This window comes from Sprattus sprattus (genome assembly GCF_963457725.1).
Source record: "Sprattus sprattus genome assembly, chromosome: 10".
NCBI classification, from domain to species: Eukaryota; Metazoa; Chordata; class Actinopteri; order Clupeiformes; family Clupeidae; genus Sprattus; species Sprattus sprattus.
The window spans coordinates 7,864,890-7,885,800 of record NC_137908.1 but is presented as its reverse complement, the minus strand read 5'-3'; the positions used below and the strand labels follow the sequence as shown (position 1 = coordinate 7,885,800).

Genomic DNA, 20,911 nt, shown 5'->3' with positions numbered 1-20,911 from the left:
GGTTTCAGGCTGGAAACCGTAGGGTGGCCGGTTTGATCCCCGACCAGTAAGAAAAATGTGGGCGGGGGAAGTGGTAGACCACTGCTCTCCCATGCCCACATCCATGGCTGAAGTGCCCTTGAGCAAGGCACCTTACATCACTGCTCCCCGGGCGCCGCCAAAGGCAGCTCACTCCTCCGGGTTAGTGTGTAACCTTACTTCACTGTGTGTGTGTCACTTCCCTGGATGGGTTAAATGCAGAGGTGGATTTCAGAGTGTGTGTGTCTACACCACCTCTGCCATAATGAGGATTTTCACTTTCATCTAAGCACCTCTCTGCTCTCTTGCTGTTCTTAGAAAAGATCTCTCCAGGTCTCACCACTAGGAGATGTAGTTGTGCTTCTCTCCTCTCCGAGAGTGACACACAGCCAGCATGCTGTGTGAATAATGCAGGCCCTTCCCAACACGAGTAGACGTAGCCCGGTGGAGATGTTAATGTGAGGAAGATGTGTGTGGATTAGCGCTCATACCGCTGAAGGGGAGGGCCAGGAGGGGTGAAATCCTCCGGGAACAGGCAGCCGCCGGAGTGGGTTGTGGCAGCCGTGGAGGTTTAAGGGTAAGCCTGCGGATGAGGAGGGAGCCAGTGTAGGGGTAAGGCGGCACAACCGTGCGGCAAGTGAGGGCTCGGCATGGTGAACCCGTGTGTGCAGATGATGTAACCTCATCTGGCTAGAACAGGTTGTCCCTTCTGTAACCCCCTCCCCCAAACACACACACACACACACACACACACACACACATACACTAAGTGATTAGGGGAATTTTAGGTGTGGTGTTTTAAAACATGTTAGCCACACACCCCAACCCCCGATGTGACACGATCCAGATCAAGAGCCAATGCCCAAGGCCGCAGTGTCACAGCCTTCCGGCTTCTCCGCCAGCAGCTCCAGCCAGCCTGCCTGCCGAGGACTGCGCCACGGTTCAACCATTTGCTGGGGCAGCACATTATGCCGGTGCGGCGAGAATGATGATGGGGCGAATTACAATATTAATTGTCTATGAAGCCGAGACTCTTAATTGGGCGTGATTCCGCGCCAGGCAGCCGCTGAGCAAGGCCAAGTGCCACACTCCGATTTAGAAGAAAGGACGTTTCCATTGTGCGTGCGCGATAAAAGCCCGACACAGGGCTTTTTGAAGTGTGCCTTTTCAGAAGTCCCCCTTGAAGGAAGTCATGTGTAAAATGTTGAGGGAGAATGCACACAGCTGCCAGAGTGGTACCAGGAGCACCAGAGGAATTTAAAAGCGAGTGCACATCTGTTCCTGAACTCAGCCCAGGCTTCTGAAAGGCCGTGCGAAGTTAATATTTCACAGATTTTTGCATGACTCCACCAAGGCATTCGCGGCTCGTTTTATAGCCTGGGAGAGTGCTCTCTCAAAATGCGAACTGATTGTCCCCGGCAAATGGAGTCAATTTGACCAATGCTTAGAAAACTCATAAAGCATCTGAAATTTTAATGACACCGCATTTTCTCTCAGCTAAGCTGAAGCGTGCCAAGAGAGCTCTTCTGCAAAGCTATCATGTGCCATTCCTGGCACAAATAACAGCATGCAGCTTTGTGAGCCTAATGTTGGGGAATTGCTTTTCAAGTGTTTAGTAAATAGGCAATGAGTCTGTTTTTTTTTTTCTTTCTTTCCTTTAAGCAAAAATTCGTTATCTGAAGATATGTTATATTTCACTCAACATGCTTCATGTGTATTTGTAACTGAATCGATACCATCTTAAGTGCAAACCTACTGTATCTCTCTCGTTTTTTTTTTCTGATTTGCCAGTCAACGACACCGAGGAGGTGGGGCCCCTGCTCTCCGTCAACATCAGCGACCCGGACACCAGCAAGTGGCTCCTGAGGGACCTGGAGGCCCTGAGCAAGTACAAGTTCTACCTGCGGGCGTGCACCAGATTGGGCTGTGGCCCAGCTGCCAGCGAGGAGTGCACCACCACCCCAGAGGCCCGTGAGTGTCAGGGCTATGGATTCATCGGTTGGGTAAACCGAGGGGTGGGGGAAAGGACAGGGAGAGGTAGAACCTCGCATGACATGCCACAGGGAGGGGCTGAGTTCAGGTTGCAACCCACACAGCTGGTGGAGGTTGCGAGTGTTCAGGAGGGACGTGGTTCGGGGGAGTTTGCGCTGGGCGGGGGGTGTTGTGTTTTCCATTGCGTCGGCTTTCCATCCTGCCAGGCTTTTCATATATTCATCCATACGTCTTTATCGCTAAAACAATACCACGTGGGGTGTGTGTGTGGCTGCATTTCATTTATCATAGTCAGGAAAGGGCCAAGTGTATATTGATCTGAGGCTGTAAGGCAGTCAAAAGGACTGGAGAGCTCTTTTTTGGAAGGGAAATTGGGAGTTGTGGTTTTTACCAGAGTGCAATAATTGTGGTATAACTCCACTGAGATTATTGTCAATGTCACTCAGTGTATGCGGATGTAAGACATTCTGCAATTCACTTTTAGACCTCAAAACTTTGACAGTGACATGCCATTGACGTCCCACTGTTTTCAACACTTTTTGCAAAACATTATACACATAGTTCACTTTCTAAGACACCATGATCAGATATGATCAAAGACGTCTTCAAATGTTTTGTTGTACTATATTATACGTAACAGAAATTGTAGCATAGAGCTGTTATGAAGCAAATTGCAATATTTCAGATTTATTTATTTAGTATAACAATATGTACTGTAGAGAGTTGTCAGACTTTTTCCTTTTTTCTGTGATGCAACACTAAACTATACAAAAATAGAGGATACAGCAACATATAATATATGCATTTTCAGTGCTTCAAGTTGTTTTAGTTCATTGTATTTTGAGTGACACAGTAGGCCTGCTTTTTGAGGCAGCAGCAGGAGTCCCTTTTGAGTGAAGTATGAAGTGTTTTGGTGTTTGTAGTGCATTTTGCACGAGAGCTTAACAGATGTGCTCAGGTGCGAGTATGAAAAGCACACTATATGTAGAGTTTTGAAAAAGTGGACATGGTATTGACACAAATGTGAAAATGATTGTAAAGATCTGAAATGATTCAGAAAACAGGTGTCCTCACCCCCCCCCCCCCCCCCCCCTGGTAAACATGTTGCATGTCTAGCTTGCTGCAGCATTCATATTTGCTGCATTGTCATGGCACTTTAGGTGAGACTGAGAGACATGTGCTGCTTGCTACAGTTGTCTTTGCTTTTAGAGTCCCTCCTCTGATGTTTGTGTGCTAGTCTGTGTGTGAGTGCGTATGCATGTTTGTGCCTGTGTCATGGTTTATGTGACTGTGTGTGCGAGTGTGTGTGCATGTGTGTGTGTGTGTGTGTGTGTGTGTGTGTGTGTGTGTGTGTGTGTGTGTGTGTCTGTGTGTGTGTGTGTGTGTGTGTGTGTGTGTGTGTGTGTGTGTGTGTGTACGTGTGCATCATGACTGAATGCATTTGTGCGTGCCTTCAAGCTGGCGTCACGCCTGCTGGAGATAGCAGCTCTGTAGTTGGCCCTGCGCATCTGTCATCACCGCAATGCATTTTCTTTTGTTTTCTGTCTCTCTCACCATCTTCAACAGGCACGTCAACTCCCAACTTCAGTATGAATTCTCTTGTTTTCTCGCTCGTTAAAATTTTAGCTTGTATCGCCTATAGTGTAGAATGTCAACTCTTCAGAGTGATCCTTCAGGCATGTTCTGAATACATAATTCTGGTTTATAACTCGGAGGGACATTCTGTTCCCTAACCTGACATGTGGTCAATTCACATGCTTTCAAAAACAGAATATGTCTGAAGGTGTAGTCACGGTGTGGTATGCATTGAAATTAAATCAAATATTTAAGTGGCTAAGAGCATTGTGAATCACGACCATAATTAGCTGCTAAATAGTTTGATTAGGTCCCTTCAGTTTATTAAAATGGTGAGTCCAGTTATGATGCCAGTGTTGTTTCTGCGGTCACTGCTGATAAGGACTGTGACATCAGATTATGATGCTCTATCTTCAAAATTATGTTTGTGTAAATTATGTTATCAGCTTGCTGCCTCATAGTATACTAGCAATTAAAACAATTTAATCATCTAAACCACACGTACATTTCACATGAGATTTCAGTAAGCTCCTAGGCTGCAAATTCCCTCACATACATAGTGGCATGAGTGATTACACTGACCTAGTGGCTGCTTCATTATCATGAGGCAGTGATGATTTGTGTGGCACTATAGTTTTGGGAAGGGTAAATGGCACTGTGTTCATTCTCCAAAACTCATAGCCAGGCATACCTGCAGAGACGGTTGTCACCTGTGGATAATTGTCCTTGTCAGCCGTGCGCCCTTGCCTGTAGCAGTAAGCACTGTTGTCACAATACTTCATCAAAACCATGCCTTTAATCAGCAGCTACTGAGCGTGTGTGTGTATGTGTGTGTGGGGGTTTTGCTAGATTAAGAGCACCACTAATGCTGTCAGAGTTGAGCAAATATATCTGTCAACACTGATTTTAACTGACAACACTGGCATCATTAAAGCTTTAAGCAGAACATGCTCAAAATGTGACTCCTGTTTGCATAAGTGGCATCATAAATGTGTTACTTTGTAAGAGGTCATTTTTTTCTCCGTGCATACCCCCTGAATTTTCTAGCTTTAACTACTAGAGCATTAATTCTAGAGAGTAGAGACATAGTTAGAGAATTTTAATACACTAACACATCTACCGCTAAAGTTGCAGTCATCTTTTGTTTGACGTCCTTTGCGTTAAGCTAGTCGCTCATGACTGCAAGATTTCCTCTCCCTTTTTTCAGGACAGTCCAGCACACTCTCTCCTCCCAGCACCACAGTGACCCGCAAAGCCAATACCACTCTGTCCTCCTTAGGTATAACACTGCATTTACACGACAGCCATTTCAATGGCTTAAAAAGGTTCATTGTCTACAACATGTTGTAGACTATCTTTTGCCTTTAGAATGATCCAATGGGAAACATTGTTCACTTTATCTTCAAAAGCACAGGAGAGTCAAAAGACAATGTGCAGTGCTCTTGAGTTCAATTCTGAGGCGTTGTTATGGAGATTTCCACAGTATAGTGTATCAGAGAGGTCTAACTTGTGACTCACATACGTATCCTAGCGATTCACTGATGCCTCCCCACCGTGTTTCCGCGGAGTGGAGCAGACAGAATTTTGCTCAAGCAGTGAGAGACAGCAGAGCCCCTCAGAGGGTAAACCCCTGACAAGCGCGCGTATGTTAACGCGAGGTGAGAGGCAGGGAATTAGTTTGAATCTGGAGGCTGCAGTTCAGTTCTAGCAGGAGTTTTATTCTCAAGATAAAGTGAATGCTCGCGCGCCCGCAGAAAGCTGTAGGTCAGGCCACTGCAGTGCACCCTCTCTCGCTCACTTGTCTCCACGGTGGAAGGCGGGCGGGGGGAGCCTCCCTAGCTTTTTAAGCAACCGTATTTCAGGACACGTGGCGCAGGCCGTGCTCCCCCGCTGTGGCAGCAGATGCTCTCAGCGGCACTTAATACCAGCCAGGCCAACCAGCCAGCCCGGAGGATATTTTTAGGGGCTGTTTCTGTGTCACTTCGAGTCATCAGAACACGTCCGTGATTAATACAAACGCCACCGCCACTGAAAAATGCATGACAATTAGGTGTGTCGTTTGTGAATGAAGTGGGCTGGACTGAGACACAGGTGTCCTTGTCTGCAGACTGGCTTGCGCATTATTCACCCCGGGATGAGGAATGTGTGCAGATTTGCATGCTTGTCTCTGGGGGAGTGCGGGTTTGATTGAGACATCCGGTGGGCCACAGACAGCGGCGGCAGATAGCACTTTTTGCCTGAAAATAAGTGTGCTGACAGTGGTACCAAGTTTGCCACTTAAAAAAAAAAGATGGAGGTGTCTGCTTCTGTGGTTGTTTGTTTCCACCTCCTGTCAGAGATGTCTGCCAATACATTTGTTGTTACAAAAGACTCTAGTTGCCTGTAATCTAACTTTGTACTGAATAAACTGTAATTATGTGCCAGTGAGCAGAAATTGTGTTGGCATTGTGCTCAAAGGACAAAGGACTGGCAATAAAAAAAAGAGGCAGTGAGTGGGCTACCTCCAGCTGACTTGATCGTCTACTCTTACTTTTGCTCAGAACTTGAGGTTTCAGCCAGTGAATCTCATCACACTGAATATCACACCGTGGAGGAACAAAGGAATGTAGTCATCACTGTGTGAATCTCTGTGTCGGGGATCTGTGTAGGTGCAAGGAATAAACAGCAGACTCTTCCTTACATATACCCACTGAACGAGACACCTCTCATTTGCAGTCTTCTAGCGATATTTGCCAGCTCTATGTTTCCTTTGATTTTTGTTCCCATGTATCCATTCTCATGTAGGCGCTCTCACCAATATTTTATAACTACCTGTTTTATGCACTGGCTTGTGTGCTGTTGAAGGAAGAATACATATATTACTACTATGTGAACATAAATATTCCAGCTGCATCTCACACTCTGTGCACTTTCCCCACGCACTTTTCTCACTACTAACACTGGTCTTGTATAAACATCTCCAGTGTTGTTTGTCTCTACTAACATTCTCTCTCTCTCTCTCTCTCTCTCACTTTTGTATTTCTTCCCTTCTTCCAATCCTCCGATAGTCCCTGCCTTAGTGAACGTTAGTTCCTCAGTTAGCTACAGCTTTGCAAATATCAGCTGGATCCCTGGTGGCGAGCAAAAGGATTCAGAGTTATATGTTGCGTATATGAACAACCGTAAGCCAACCTTAACTTCTTCCATACATCTGTGATCTCTTTCATGTCTATACAGTAGTAACTTCTCCCTCGACTTCTTCCATACATCTGTGATCTCTTTCATGTCTATACAGTAGTAACTTCTCCCTCATCTTTCTTAACTTCTTCCATACATCTGTGATCTCTTTCATGTCTATACAGTAGTAACTTCTCCCTCGTCTTAACTTATTCCATACATCGGTGATCTCTTTCATGTCTATACAGTAGTAACTTCTCCCTCGTCTTAACTTCTTCCATACATCGGTGATCTCTTTCATGTCTATACAGTAGTAACTTCTCCCTCGACTTCTTCCATACATCTGTGATCTCTTTCATGTCTATACGGTAGTAACTTCTCCCTCATCTTTCTTAACTTCTTCCATACATCTGTGATCTCTTTCATGTCTATACAGTAGTAACTTCTCACTTGTCTTTCTTAACTTCTTCCATACATCTGTGATCTCTTTCATGTCTATACAGTAGTAACTTCTCCCTCGTCTTAACTTATTCCATGCATCGGTGATCTCTTTCATGTCTATACAGTAGTAACTTCTCCCTCGTCTTAACTTCTTCCATACATTGGTGATCTCTTTCATGTCTATACAGTAGTAACTTCTCCCTCGACTTCTTCCATACATCTGTGATCTCTTTCATGTCTATACAGTAGTAACTTCTCCCTCATCTTTCTTAACTTCTTCCATACATCTGTGATCTCTTTCATGTCTATACAGTAGTAACTTCTCCCTCGACTTCTTCCATACATCTGTGATCTCTTTCATGTCTTTACAGTAGTAACTTCTCCCTCGTCTTTCTTAACTTCTTCCATATATCTGTGATCTCTTTCATGTCTATACAGTAGTAACTTCTCACTTGTCTTTCTGCCTGGTGTTGTGTCTCTCGTGTGTGTAGTAGATTGCCCCATCACCATGACGATTCATATTCACAGACACTAACCCTCCCTGATTGTGCACCTCCTGTAGGTAATGGTAACTGGAAGATGTCAGAGGCATTAAACTCCTCACAGACTTTCCACATCATTGAAGGGCTTGAACCTGGGACTGAGTATACAGTGCGACTAATGACTAAGAACTGGGTTGATAATTCTAGTATTTTTGAAGATGTTATCAAGACCAGGGCCAAAGGTGAGGAGAGAGGGGTTTGGTGTGTTTGTGTGTGGGTGGGGGGTTTGTGTGTGTGTGTGTGGGGGGGCAAAGCTACAAAGTTTACTTGTGGTTTCATGTGCTTGACGTTGAATTGTTTGTCGATGAGGAACAATCACAATGTCGTTGTCTGGAGCTGAAATTCACTTTCCGATCAGCAGACGCTTTGCTTACCAACCTGATGAGCAAAATTACGCAGTGCGTCTCCTCCAGTTGATTAATTGGACAAGCGGACTCTCTGTTTAATATTTATATGTGTCCATTGTCATTCTGTTTGTTAGCCGTGCGTCCTCAAATTCAGCATCAGACAGCACTCGTCGATGTAAACATTCAATCAAATGGTGGAGGTTAAGTCAAGTGAAAGTCACGGAGTGCTCCCTTCCCGACAGGTCTGGCCAGTATCCACGGAGGAGTATCCACGCAGGGTTGGTTCATCGGCCTGATGTGCGCCGTGGCTCTCCTCACTCTCATCGTGCTCATAGCTTGTTTCGTCAACAGGAACAAAGGAGGGAAATACTCAGGTACGCATGACTTCCAGGTACTCTGTGTTAAAGTACTGTTGGAGCATCTGTTGATTTGGCCTAGAAATGATTAGATACACTTTGCACTACGAGTCCCAAACTCCTTGGTGGATGCTGTAAGTATTGCATTAGAAGTGTTCATTAGTAGTCTCGTTTATTTATTATTTACTCTACCTTTGACTGTACTTATTCCAGAGATGATGACACACAATGCATTCCTGTGTCTTCACTCAAACGAGGCCTTCGATTTTAAAAGTTCTGTGTCGTACTGTATCGTTCATTCACCCGGTCTGACAAACATGTCTTTGTTCCGTGTTCTGTTGCAGTTAAAGAAAAGGAAGATCTCCATCCGGATGAAGAGTCCCAGGGGGTGAATGACGACACATTTTGTGAATACAGGTAACGCCAGACACTCTTAGGTGTCCGTCGACGGAGGGTGGACTTAGTTATTTTTCTAAATGATGTGCCATCACTTAATGTCACTGCCCTATTCTGCATCTCTCCTGACCCAAAAGAACACCCCACATGCATGAGCAAAACACGGACCGCCAAAGACACCCCTGACCCGAGACACGTGATAGGTTGAGTAACTGTCAAGTGTGTGTGGCAAACAACAACCGGCCCTTGTGGGCTATTGTTGTTTACACGTCTGTGACGTTGGTGTCGCCTTGCCTGGCTTGGGACTTGGCTTGTGATGAGATAGAGGTTGCTGTGTGAGAACTCAGTAGAGGCATCAGCTTGTTGCTACTTGCTACTGGTTGCAATACAAAAAATGTCAAATCAGTGCAATACATGCGCATTTCCAATATATCTTTCAAAGTCTGTAGCTACTTATATTAGCCGATAAGAAAGGTATTGTATCCATAGAACTGGTTACATATTTACATTTCTTATGATATTATACATGGTACTGCCATGACATTGATTTGACTGAAAACTGCCTCTCTTTTTCCAATGGATATACCCTTCTATTTATCTTTATGTCTTACTTATTTCTTAGTCATCTGTTTGTTCTGCATAGGAAATCAATGAGAGGTTATTGTCTTTAAAGCCAAGTATGCAAGAGCAACAGCAGTTTCTCCCCTGGTGTATAATGAACAAGACTGTCATGCATTGTGATAACCCACTGTTCTCTGTCCCATTATTAGAACCCCAATGCAGCAGATGTGAACATCCACTAGACAATACAACATTTGCTTTAGATGTAAAATGAACTCACAGAAATCAAGAAATCAGTTATGATGGGCCAGTTCTCACCAGAGATATGAATGGCTGCCAAGCACTGAGTGTACATCAACTGCCAAAAGTAATATATTACTGGCAGTCTGATAATATGTTCAATACTAGCAGAAGCAGTGAGGTAGTTGTTGGCAGGTAGAAAACCACACAATTACTTTAACTTTACAATCACAATTTATATATACTGAATACATACAGACTTATGTATATATTTGCCCCCTAAATGTCTTTCTAATTATCAGTTAATCCTAGTGGGTGTTCACATTCTGATGTTTGTGCTTTGTGATGAAAAAGAATAGCAAATCTGATCCACTGTAATGTCAACTGTACAGCTGTCTGTGGACATTACAGTAGAAATCCAGCGGCAGTAGCAGTGACTGCCTTACCCCGTTGTCCACCGCAAACATCTCGCCATTCAGTCAGAAGCAACTCGGCTGTCTTTAATAATGTCTCTCTCTCTCTCGTGTCCCATCGTGCACAGCGACAATGATGAGAAGCCGCTGAAGGGGAGCTTGCACTCAACCAGCGGAGACATCAAACCGGCGGACAGCGGTGAGAGCCTGGCGGACTACGGTGACGAGGAGGCCCAGTTCAACGAGGACGGCTCGTTCATTGGCGAGTACACCGGTCGCAAGGAGAAGCCACCCACAGAGAACAAAGGAAACAGTCAAAGTACGGCGTGAGGATGCGTGTGTGTGTGTGTGGTGGGAGAGCAACGCCGTTCATCTTTACGACCAGGGTTCCATTCAAACACTGTTTGTTTTGTTGTTGTTTTTGGTCGGGGAGAACAGAAAAATAAATGACATAATCTATCGGAAGCACAACTTCATGTGAATATTAATGTATTATTGTCAGCCACACTGTCTTGCTCATTTTACAAGGCTTAGTTTATTGCATATTGTAACTGATCTATCATTTCCAAATGTATATATATATGTGTGTGTGTATGTGTGGGTGTTTTATATCACTGCAAATCAGTCAAGACTTCTCAGAGCTGCTGGCACTTGCTTTCTTTTGTAAATGCAGCTACTGTTTGTAATCCTCCCAGGTGTCTGAGAGCCTTCTCATGTCTGTGTTTGGTTTTCATTGTAGCAAGCAAAGTATGTGAAAATTTGAACATGTTATTTTTCAGTTGAAGCAAATATTATTGACATTTTATATTTCAGATGCATTCATTAAATGTGATTTAATATGCACCAAAGGCGCCGCACTCATTTGTCACCGATTACACATATTACAAAGAAAAAAAATATACATATTTCATTTGTCAACCTCAAAGTTAATTTTAGACAGCTAAAAACACATGCAGGCTATAGGCCAGGCTTCAGGCTATAACTGACTATATTTAGCAAACCTGTATGTTTTGATCAGTTAAAAAGAATATGGTTTACAATTTAAGTGGATTCATTTAAGGGATCAGAGCATTACACATGTTTGCTTATAAAGATCACAGGCTCCTGTGTAAAGACCTGTTCTTTTTTTCCCACCATTCTCAATCCAGCAGCAGAGTCCATTCTTTGTTAGCCAAAGCAAAAGACTGAACCGTGGAAGCGCAGCCGCATTACACACACACAGTTGTAATCACACAGCCATGTTGGAGGCAGATTCAAAGATTAAAGCTCTTCAGGCCCCGTTGTTTGTGGAAGCAGCGGTGTTATGTAATCCCCGTCAAGACAAAGGATGTTCAGCCTACGGCAGACGGAGAAAAATGGTGGAAATTGTTGAGGATGTCACAAGGATTCTAGAGGATGCTTTGTTTGGTGACAGAGCAAGGAGGATGCCTACACACAGGCATCTGCAGCTGTCAAGCTTAAAAGGCACCGGGCGCCTAAAAGAGCCCGGGTGACGTAATGTTGACTTTCGAACGCCTCTTGAGTGAAGGTTACTATGCCAACGTTAGCATTACGTAACCCGGTCACCACGTAGCCCGGCCACTTTTTAGCTATCAGTCTCAAGAGTCGTTGGAAAGCCATCAGCTACTTTTTAGTCGCTTAATATTGTGCCTTAACAGACACTACGCACCTGGACACTTTTTAGCTATCAGTCAGAGAGTCTCAAGAGTTGTTCGAAAGCCATCAGGTACTTTTTAGCCGCTTAATATTGGCTGCCTGTCTCTAGTAAGTAAGCACACATCAACAGGTTTCGCCGCTAGCATCTATATTGCTAATAGCAATTCGTCCTTTTGTGCGAAAATATTAAGCGACTAAAAAGTAGCTGATGGCTTTCGAACAATATAGCCAAAAAGGCTTAGTATTCTGGGTGACGTATTGGCGTTGGCATAGCAACTGTCACTCAAGAGTCGTTTCGAAAGTCAACATTACATCACCCGGGCTCTTTTAGGCACCCGGTGCCTTTTAAGCATGACACAGCCATGAGGGAGGGCTGTGGGCGTAACATGCCCGTGCACAGTGGCGGTTCTAGGATTTTTCTGAAGCAGGGGCCACAATGGGGCCAAATGTAACCTTCAGGGGCCAACAGTGTCATCACCATCTGATATCCAGTGATGCTTAAATAAACATCAATTTGCGACAAGGCAATACACACATACTGACAGTAAAGAACATCTACTTCTAGTCAACTATCCAAAAGCAACAATGAGTGACTCAGTATCCCTTTTGAAACTGAAATAAAAAATCAGTAATTGTAATATATATATATATATATATATGTTTTAATTCAGTGTGCATAAAGGGCACATAAAACACACAAAACATAAAAGATAGCAACAGCTTTTAACTGTAGGCCTATATACAACAACATATTCTCTCTCTCTCACTCTCACACACACACACACACACAAGAGCATGGATTCGGGACGAATTTTTCTGTCCGAGCCCGGCCCGGTCCGACAGAATAGTAACCGAGCCCGGAACGCGTCCGACAGCCATTCAAAAATGTTTTTTCGAATACGAACCCAGCCCGACGGAATCAATTTCTCAACTGTTCATAGTACTAATGCCACATTGACGTTTTTTATGAATAGCCTGGCTTTGTTAAACGGGGGCATCAACAGCTAAATGCTCTCTCACACAAACAAGTGTTGTTAAACGCACAAGCGTGCACAATAAGGCAAATAAGCATATTAAAATTAAATGATTCACATTGCAAGAACGTTTAGTAAAATAATTTGGCTCCTTTAAGAAGAGCACGTACGGGAAGTGACAACGGTGACGCATAGTTTGGACAGTAGCGACAAACATTTATGTGCTGTAACAGTGTTAACCAGTAGTGAGTTTTATTAAAGCATAGCGTGTGTAATGTGTGGCTATTTCATTCCGTTTGTTAACATTTCCTGCTGTCTGTATTTACTAACCAGCAGCAGACGTAAAGGACAGGGAATTAACCCCGAAGTCAAAAACATGTAGGCTAATCTACTTCGGCCGTGGAGCATTTTACTCCCCTGCAATCTCCAACTACGTTCTGAGACAGACAGCAGGAAAGGCTAACAAACGGAATGAAATAGCTACACATTACACAAGCTATGCTTTAATAAAACTCACTTTTTATGATACCCCAGCGGAGGCACAACAGATAGGTCTTACCCTTGAAGATCTTTTTGCAAGGCGACGGTCGTTCTGAAACCATCTAGGCTACATCCAACCATCGAGGTTTAATCCAAGTTTTTGTGGAGAACGAGAGTTGCATGAATCATATTTCATTAAAACATCACACTTCTTACATTGGACATATCCAACAGCCTAATTAGAATCTGCATAGTCTACTAATCAGAAATATCTCCATACAGTAGATTTCCCGCTCTGTGTACACAAGTGCACCATTTGAGATTCAGAACAGAAGGCTTCTTCTTCTATTCACTTGTATTGACGCAACCGGCGCACTGCCACCAACAGTTTAGGGGTGGAACTGCAGCAGTGATCATTTAATTCTCCGCTTGGTTTTCTCGCCAGGTGATTGGCAGAACAGGGGCCAATCAGGGGCCAATCAAATTAGAGGAGGGGCCTCGGCCCCCCTGGCCCCGCCTCTAAATCCGCCCCTGCCCGTGCAGCTCTGGAGGATCGGGGTAGGTTACCTGGACTCAGAGAGGCTCATTGATATACGCGCTCCTGGGGTCATCAATTAGGTGGTCAGCGTGCTGCCATAGCAGAAACATGTGCGTTAGTGCACACTAGCTGCACGAAAGAAAAACGAAAGAAAAACGAACATCCATATCTTTACGTATTCATCAAGGTGATAGACCTTACAATCCAGGGATTATGTCCATAAAAAGATTATTTATTGACCTGTATGTGCAGGATTCGCCGGTCTCACCATTTCACAATCACTTCACAGCCAGAAAAGAGAAGCACAGTCCATGGTCCAGAGGAAAACCCAGGTATTGTAGGTCACTTCAGAGTACTTTTGAAAACTTCTACATAGAGCACCTATACTCCATGCAAATCACCTAATATATTAGAATACTTGAATATATTTAGCTTTTACAAGCTTCTAAACGTTTCCAGAAACTTCCAACTCAGTTGCAATGATTTCTTGATTGTGTACATTACTCAACAGTCAGGGAGAAATCTCCTTTAATCACATTTGCAGATACAGCCTCATGTTTTACATTTGGATGTATTTGAGGGCTGAAAACATTTAGTCAAAACACCCGAAACAAACAAGATGACACAGCTCAACGTCCTCCATTGCTATCAAAGATAGAAAAGAAAGTAATAATTGCAGGCACTGGTTTATTTAATGTTGTTTTACTACTCATCAGATGCATATCATTCCATTTGCATTGTGGTTGTTTACAGCTTGAAAATGTTTTTTGTTCATTGATTTGTGTGCCTGTTTAGAAACATGAGTGATGTTTCCATCTCAGTACGTTGATAAGGAAACTATCTGCAGTTAGATTTGACAAAAAAAGTGAGTGTGTGTGTTTAGACCAACTGCTGGAGGTCATTAAGAGTGTGACTCAATAATGGTATTGACGCAGCGGAAGACACGTCTCCCATTCCGGACATCTGAGAGAACCAGCTCTGCGTATCCTGCTTCTGCAACAAATGAATTGGTCCCCAAGTCTCAGGGCCTGTCAGCAATTCACTTTGTATGAGGACTTCATTCATCAACACATTTTCCAAGTCAGAATCAGAATCAGAAACAGATGTATTGTCAAGTAGGTGTAAGCCTACCTGAAATTTGCTCTGGTGTATGGGTGCATACAATAAAACATAAAATCATTAAAAAAAACATACATACACACACAGTAAGTACTACACATAACATAAAACATAAAACATAGAATCACACTAAGTACTACACATAACAAAAGTACTACAGATATAACACAGTATGGAAACAGTTATATATATATATATAAAAAAGAGTGTATATACAAAAGTAAAGTGAGAGGTAAAATGCAAAGAAATGCAGGGCAGGAGTGCAAAAGTGAGTGTGCAATGTGCAATGTGCAATTGTCTTTGGCAGGTTGAACTTCTTCAGCTGCCGCAGGAAGTACATCCTCTGTTGAGGTTTTTTGGTGAGGGAGCTGATGTTCAGCTCCCACTTGAGGTCCTGGGAGATGATGGCGCCCAGGAAGCGGAAGGACTCCGCAGTGTCGACTGGGGAGTCACTCAGGGTGATTGGGGGCTTATGGTCCGGGAGTCAGAGACATGCTTCCCCAGCCTCACGTGTTGCCTCCTGTCAAACAGGAAGTCTATGATCCACCTGCAGGTGGAGTCAGGCACGCACAGCTGGGAGAGCTTGCCCTGAAGCAGAGCTGGAATGATTGTGTTAAAAGCAAAGCTTAAATCCACAAACAGGATCCTGGCGTAGGTTCCTGAGTAGTCCAGGTGCTGGAGGATGAAGTGGAGGGCCATGTTAACTGCATCGTCTACAGACGTGTTGGCTCTGTAGGCAAACTGCAGGGGGTCCAGTAGTTGGTCGGTGATGGCTTTGAAGTGAACCAGCACAAGGCGCTCAAATGCCTTCATAACCACAGAGGTCAGGGCGACGGGTCTGTAATCATTGAGTCCAGTGATCTTAGTTTTTTTGGGGACAGGAATGATGGTGGAGGTTTTGAAGCAGGCTGGAACGTGGCATGTCTCCACTGAGGTGTTAAAAATGTCTGTGAACACCGGAGACAGCTGATCAGCACAGTGCTTCAGGACTGATGGAGAGATAGAGTCTGGCCCGGCAGCTTTGCGGGGGTTCTGTTTCTTGAATAATCTGTTGACGTCACTCTCCAAGATAGAGAGAGTCGTCACTGTGGAGGGGGAGGAGGGAGGAGGCTCTGAGGTGGGCAGTTGTGAGAAGGTGCAGGCCTCTGCTGTGATGGGGGGCAGTACAGTTGTTGGGCTGGGGCTGGAGTGGGGTGTCACAGAGGATGGTGTCAGGACTGTCCCATTGTCCATCAAAGCGACAGTAAAACTCATTTCATTTGTTGGCCAGGCGTGAGTCATTAGTGGAGTGGGGTGCTCTGGGCTTACAATTGGTAATCAGCCTAAGCCCATTCCAGGCAGAAGCAGAGTCGTTGGCTAAGAACAGGTGTTCAAGTTTCTTAGAGTACACACGTTTAGCATCTCTCACCTCCTTTCTAAACCTGTAGTTTGACTCTACATATCTGTCATTGTCCCCACTCCTGAAAGCCTCATCTTTCTCCAGCCTTAACTTTTTGAGTTTTACTGTAAACCAGGGTTTGTCATTATTGTAACTCACCCTGGTGCGTGATGGTACACAGCTGTCCTCACAGAAGCTGATATAGGAAGTCACAGCCTCTGTGTACTCGTCCAAACTGTTTGAAGCAGTCCTAAACACGTCCCAGTCTGTACAGTCCAAGCACGCCTGAAGATCCTCCACGGCCTCACTGGTCCACTGCTTTGAAGTCCTGTACAACCACGTCAAGACGAAGAAGTAGAGTGGAAAAAAAGAGAAACTTTTCATTTGTGCAGATGGTGTCGTGCAGTCATGCTTCTCAAACAACAGGTGGTACCACTTCACAATAAGACTCCATTATAAATGGTTTATAAATGGTTTATAAATAGGTTATTAATTAGGTTGTAAAAAGTTGAACTGAGGGGCTTGTTTTTAGTGATCAAAAAGAGCTCTGCCATATGTGGTCATGCACATCTTTATATATATTTTTTCCAATGTAATCGCAACATCACATTTGAAAACATCAAACTTCCCCATGCCCATGTACAGAGAAATAGCAGAGAAATTACACACAGTGGTCAGAGAGATACGAAGGTGTTAACTGTGCTAACTGACTTGGCACGTGGGGCCTGCCAATTGTCCATCTCTGTTATTAGCTCTAATGATGATTGCTGAGGGCTGTCAAGCCATTTGTCGCCCCCCATTGGGTCAGGGTGCCGCTGTTTGTCAGCCTTGAGTGTTTTAATGAAAGTCTTTGCATTTACATATAAATAGAGGAAATAACAGTGCTTGTTTTTTAAGATGCTTGCCGTTAGAAAAACACATTTCGGCTCCACGTGATGCTGAAACTGCAACTCTGGCTGAGATGTAGAGGCTGTGTTCAGTCCAGGCAGGAGCACTACAGGAGAGTGAGTGCTGAGTCTGGGAAAGAGACCACAAGAGTACCATAGGCCGGCCTAGCATTAGCTAGAGATAAGTCTGCAGACAGTAGACACCCACCTCCTCACAAATACATTTACACAAGTTTACACTGCAACAATCACTCAACATGATGTTCTTCTCCTCATGTCTTGGAAAACAAAAGCTTTGGGACATTGGGAGTTTTATAATGCAAGGCATATTTTCTCTTTCAGGTCAAGTCTGTAAAGTAATGAAGATTGTTGTCGTCAAAATCACAACCAACGTGCCACAATATGTGCATAATGTACAAAATATGTGCAAAATATCACGAGACAATATTTGTCTGCTTTATTGAAAAATATCATAAGGCTTTCACAGGGAACTCCAGACCACTTCAGAGCCTGAAGGTATTAAAGAAAATGCGAATAAAATGTCATAAATGAATGAAGTTGATGTTGATAGCTTGGCCTTGATGTACTGTATGTCCTGAGTGGTGTGATTGTGTCTTTCAGGGGTACTGAGACAGTCTCTAGAAATACACACACACATCAGACCATACACTGCACCATTCTTTGGCTTTGTCTTTCACAACCTTGTAGCCATTGAGCAGAACATTACATGTACACGTACAATCAGTCAGTTTACAAGGGACCAATATGTAACACCACATTTGACAAACATGTTTTCAACATGAATGTGTAATTATTTCATTACAATGCCGTCAAAAATAATAGGGAGAATGTATGGCCTAATATTCGTCCTCTAGTCCCCCCCTCCCCTCTCCCTCCTGATCCAGTGAAGAAATTGAATGAAATGAGAAGTCAGGCCTCAGCGAAACATGCACACCTCGCTGATAGCGCTGAGTGGGAAGGAGCGCTAAGCTGAAATGCTATTACTCAGATAAATAGAGTTAATTGAGCAAAACAGGTCCTGCCTTTATTGAACTATAAATCAGCTTGCTTTCGTCTCACAGGAATGAGAGTAGTACAGGATTTCAGAAGGCTTTCAGCATACTCCCCCAGCCCTTTTACTGATATGGCTGAAATTGAAACGAATGGAGCGCTGTTTGTTAGTTAGCATTTTATTTGCATCGAAACCAGAGGGTGATGACATTCCCGGTAGATAAGATGATGCATCTCCTCGCAGCACGAACGCTTGATGAAGCTGGTCACATGCGGTTATGGCTTTGATGACGAAGATTAATTGCATCCTTTGTATCCTACAATTCTTACTGGTGGCTGGACATAGATTCATTTGACTTCCTGCTGAGATGGTCTGGAGGATAGTACTCAGCTTTGCAGGGGTTCTGTAAGAAAAGGAAGCAGCAGCTGAGATGAAGTTGACTGATGGCTCTATAGCACATGGCTGCTTTTTCAAGCAAAAAGGGGTTGAGCATGGCAAACATGTTCAAAAGAAATTGAAAATATGCTTTTAAAGTCACACTGTTTTCCAAGTGTCTGACCATTGACATAACAAAGCATTTCCCTATGCTTTTCTTCATACATCTAACAGAACCTGTGTAGCGCTGACAGGTCCCAGATCTGCTGTTTAGACTACAACCAGGAAGATTTGTCAAAGGCGAGACCCATGAGGAAACCTGGCTAACAGAAATATGGATTTAAGTTGACAGACACGGCTTTAGGTTATGGTTAACACAAGAAATCCTGCTTCCGTGATACCCCACTGAATTATTTCAGTTTGTCTATTTGTCACATTTCATATTCATGCTTACACTGATCACATTCTCGGAGCAGATTATCGTATCTGCCAGCACTGGGGCTCATCCGATGTTTCGAGAGGATTAATTGGTTTCGACTGGTTTTGTTTTCATGCTCTTGCTGGGTCCCGCTGTTAACATTAGACGTCAAAAGAAGCCTCCTCCAATTTCAGTGATCCCATGCTGATAGCTGATGTTGCTTTTTGTTTGTCAACAAAATAATTGAAATGTGTTCAAAATGATATGATTATTTGATTTCTGCACCTCCTCCGTTTAGCAGTAAATGTCGACTTTACTTACACACAAGCATGTTTTAAGACATACAGTATCGTGATTCCTAGAGAGAGTGAGAAGACACAATGTCTGAGTTCTCCCTCCACTCTTCAGCCTGTCTTCAGTATAACCTATGATAAAGGTTAAGAGCAAAGGTTAATTGCTACTGCATGACCTCTGAATACAAGCACATCAGCTGCACACTGCAAGTGACACTTTCTTGTCATATTTCCCTGACAGAACTGTGTGTACCCTTTCAATGGTGAAAACCCACCACACCTCGGGAGGAAAAATCCTAAATGCTGCGTTTTATAATCCGCTCAGTATTGTGAGCTGTGCTAGTCTCTGCTTTGCTCAATTATGGCACCTAATGCTTTGTGTCCCAGAATGAAAGAAGCGCCCTTCAAAGACTGAGCCACGGACTTAGACCTCACATCTAACAAGGACAATGGGCAGAGCATGGCAGAATCAGTGCAAAGATGAAAGACTGATGCCCTGCATTTTTCAAGTCATTAAACATTCCTTTAAATGTTTCTGTGACTTAAGTCTCAAAGCCATTGTGAAAATCAAATGATTTTATTCCTCCTCTGTCTGACTCTCTCGCTCCCTTTTGCAAAGGAATGTCAGAGTTACAACTCATTGGTAAAGTAATGATGTATAGCATGGGTCGCGACTGCAACTGAGAATAATGATGAGTCATTTAACGTTCCTCGTATGTGATGTACACAGGAACACCATCTGCAATTTTACGGTTGATTTAAAATCCCCTTTATCCTCTACCACAGCAGCCGCATCACTATCAAACGCACATCAAGCACTTTTTTTTTTTTTAATGTCACAATATTTTCAGCATCGGCAGCAAAACAAAATTTAAAAAAAAGATACAAAGGCTAAAATCAATATAAAGAAGCTGGAGAGAAAGAAAACAATGATTTAAGGAGAAGTCTGATGCCTCAGATGAAGACTAATTTGAGGGGTCCGTTAACTTTAATTAATGGAAAATAGAATATAGGTTTATTGTTGCACAGAATTAAAGAGGCTGCTGGATGAATGTGTCCAACCATCATTTTAATTATGTATTTATAAGCTACCAGAAGTCTCCCAATTTATGAAACAAAGCCATATGACTGTAATGGTTTGTACAGGCGCCACCAGTAACCATCCTTGCCTTACTAGGAGAATAATTGTGCACGGTGTCCCGCCGTCTTTTGCTTCAGAACAGTACGCCTTGTGACCTTTTATGTCAACTCCTCAGCACTCTTGCAGAGAGACAGAGGGATCACTTGGAGGACACTTGTTCTTGTTTGCAGCACCTGCTATAGGCCCACAACCATAAATAAATCCCCGTTCTTAATCACCTGCTTAATCTGTGCAAATATTCTGATGCCTCTCTATTTGTGCAGCTTAATATTTCAAACCCTTCTTCAACAAAGCTGCCCACAGACAGACATGCCGCTGCATGACATCCAGAGACTTACTGTGGCACTTGCTTTGGACCTGATTTGAAGGGTTTGGCAAAACCATTTCAAGGCATATCTCCATTATTGTGGATATGATGCGTTGCTTTATTTGATCAAGGGTATTGACTGCCAGTTGAGGTGAGGAATGCCTTACTGTAGTTCTTGTTGCTGACACAGTGAGAGATTCTAGGCGGCTGAGACATCGTAATGGATAGTTGTTTTGCTGAGAAATACATCTTGTCCAGTATTATCCGTGTTCAGTCAGAAAAATAAACAACAGGAG

General features: G+C 43.6%; 1 protein-coding gene across 1 annotated transcript in view; it reads left to right on the top strand.

Annotated features, from left to right (window-relative positions):
- The window catches only part of chl1b (cell adhesion molecule L1-like b), a 32,476-nt gene extending 21,701 nt beyond the window's left edge, over positions 1–10,775 (top strand). The window contains exons 23-26 of the mRNA XM_080846743.1: positions 1,810–1,989; positions 8,314–8,445; positions 8,772–8,844; positions 10,166–10,775. Coding sequence (XP_080702869.1) covers positions 1,810–1,989; positions 8,314–8,445; positions 8,772–8,844; positions 10,166–10,367 — 587 coding nt within the window. The 3' untranslated portion in view covers positions 10,368–10,775. The remainder of the gene's footprint in view (positions 1–1,809; positions 1,990–8,313; positions 8,446–8,771; positions 8,845–10,165) is intronic.
- Positions 10,776–20,911: the final 10,136 nt, after the last annotated feature.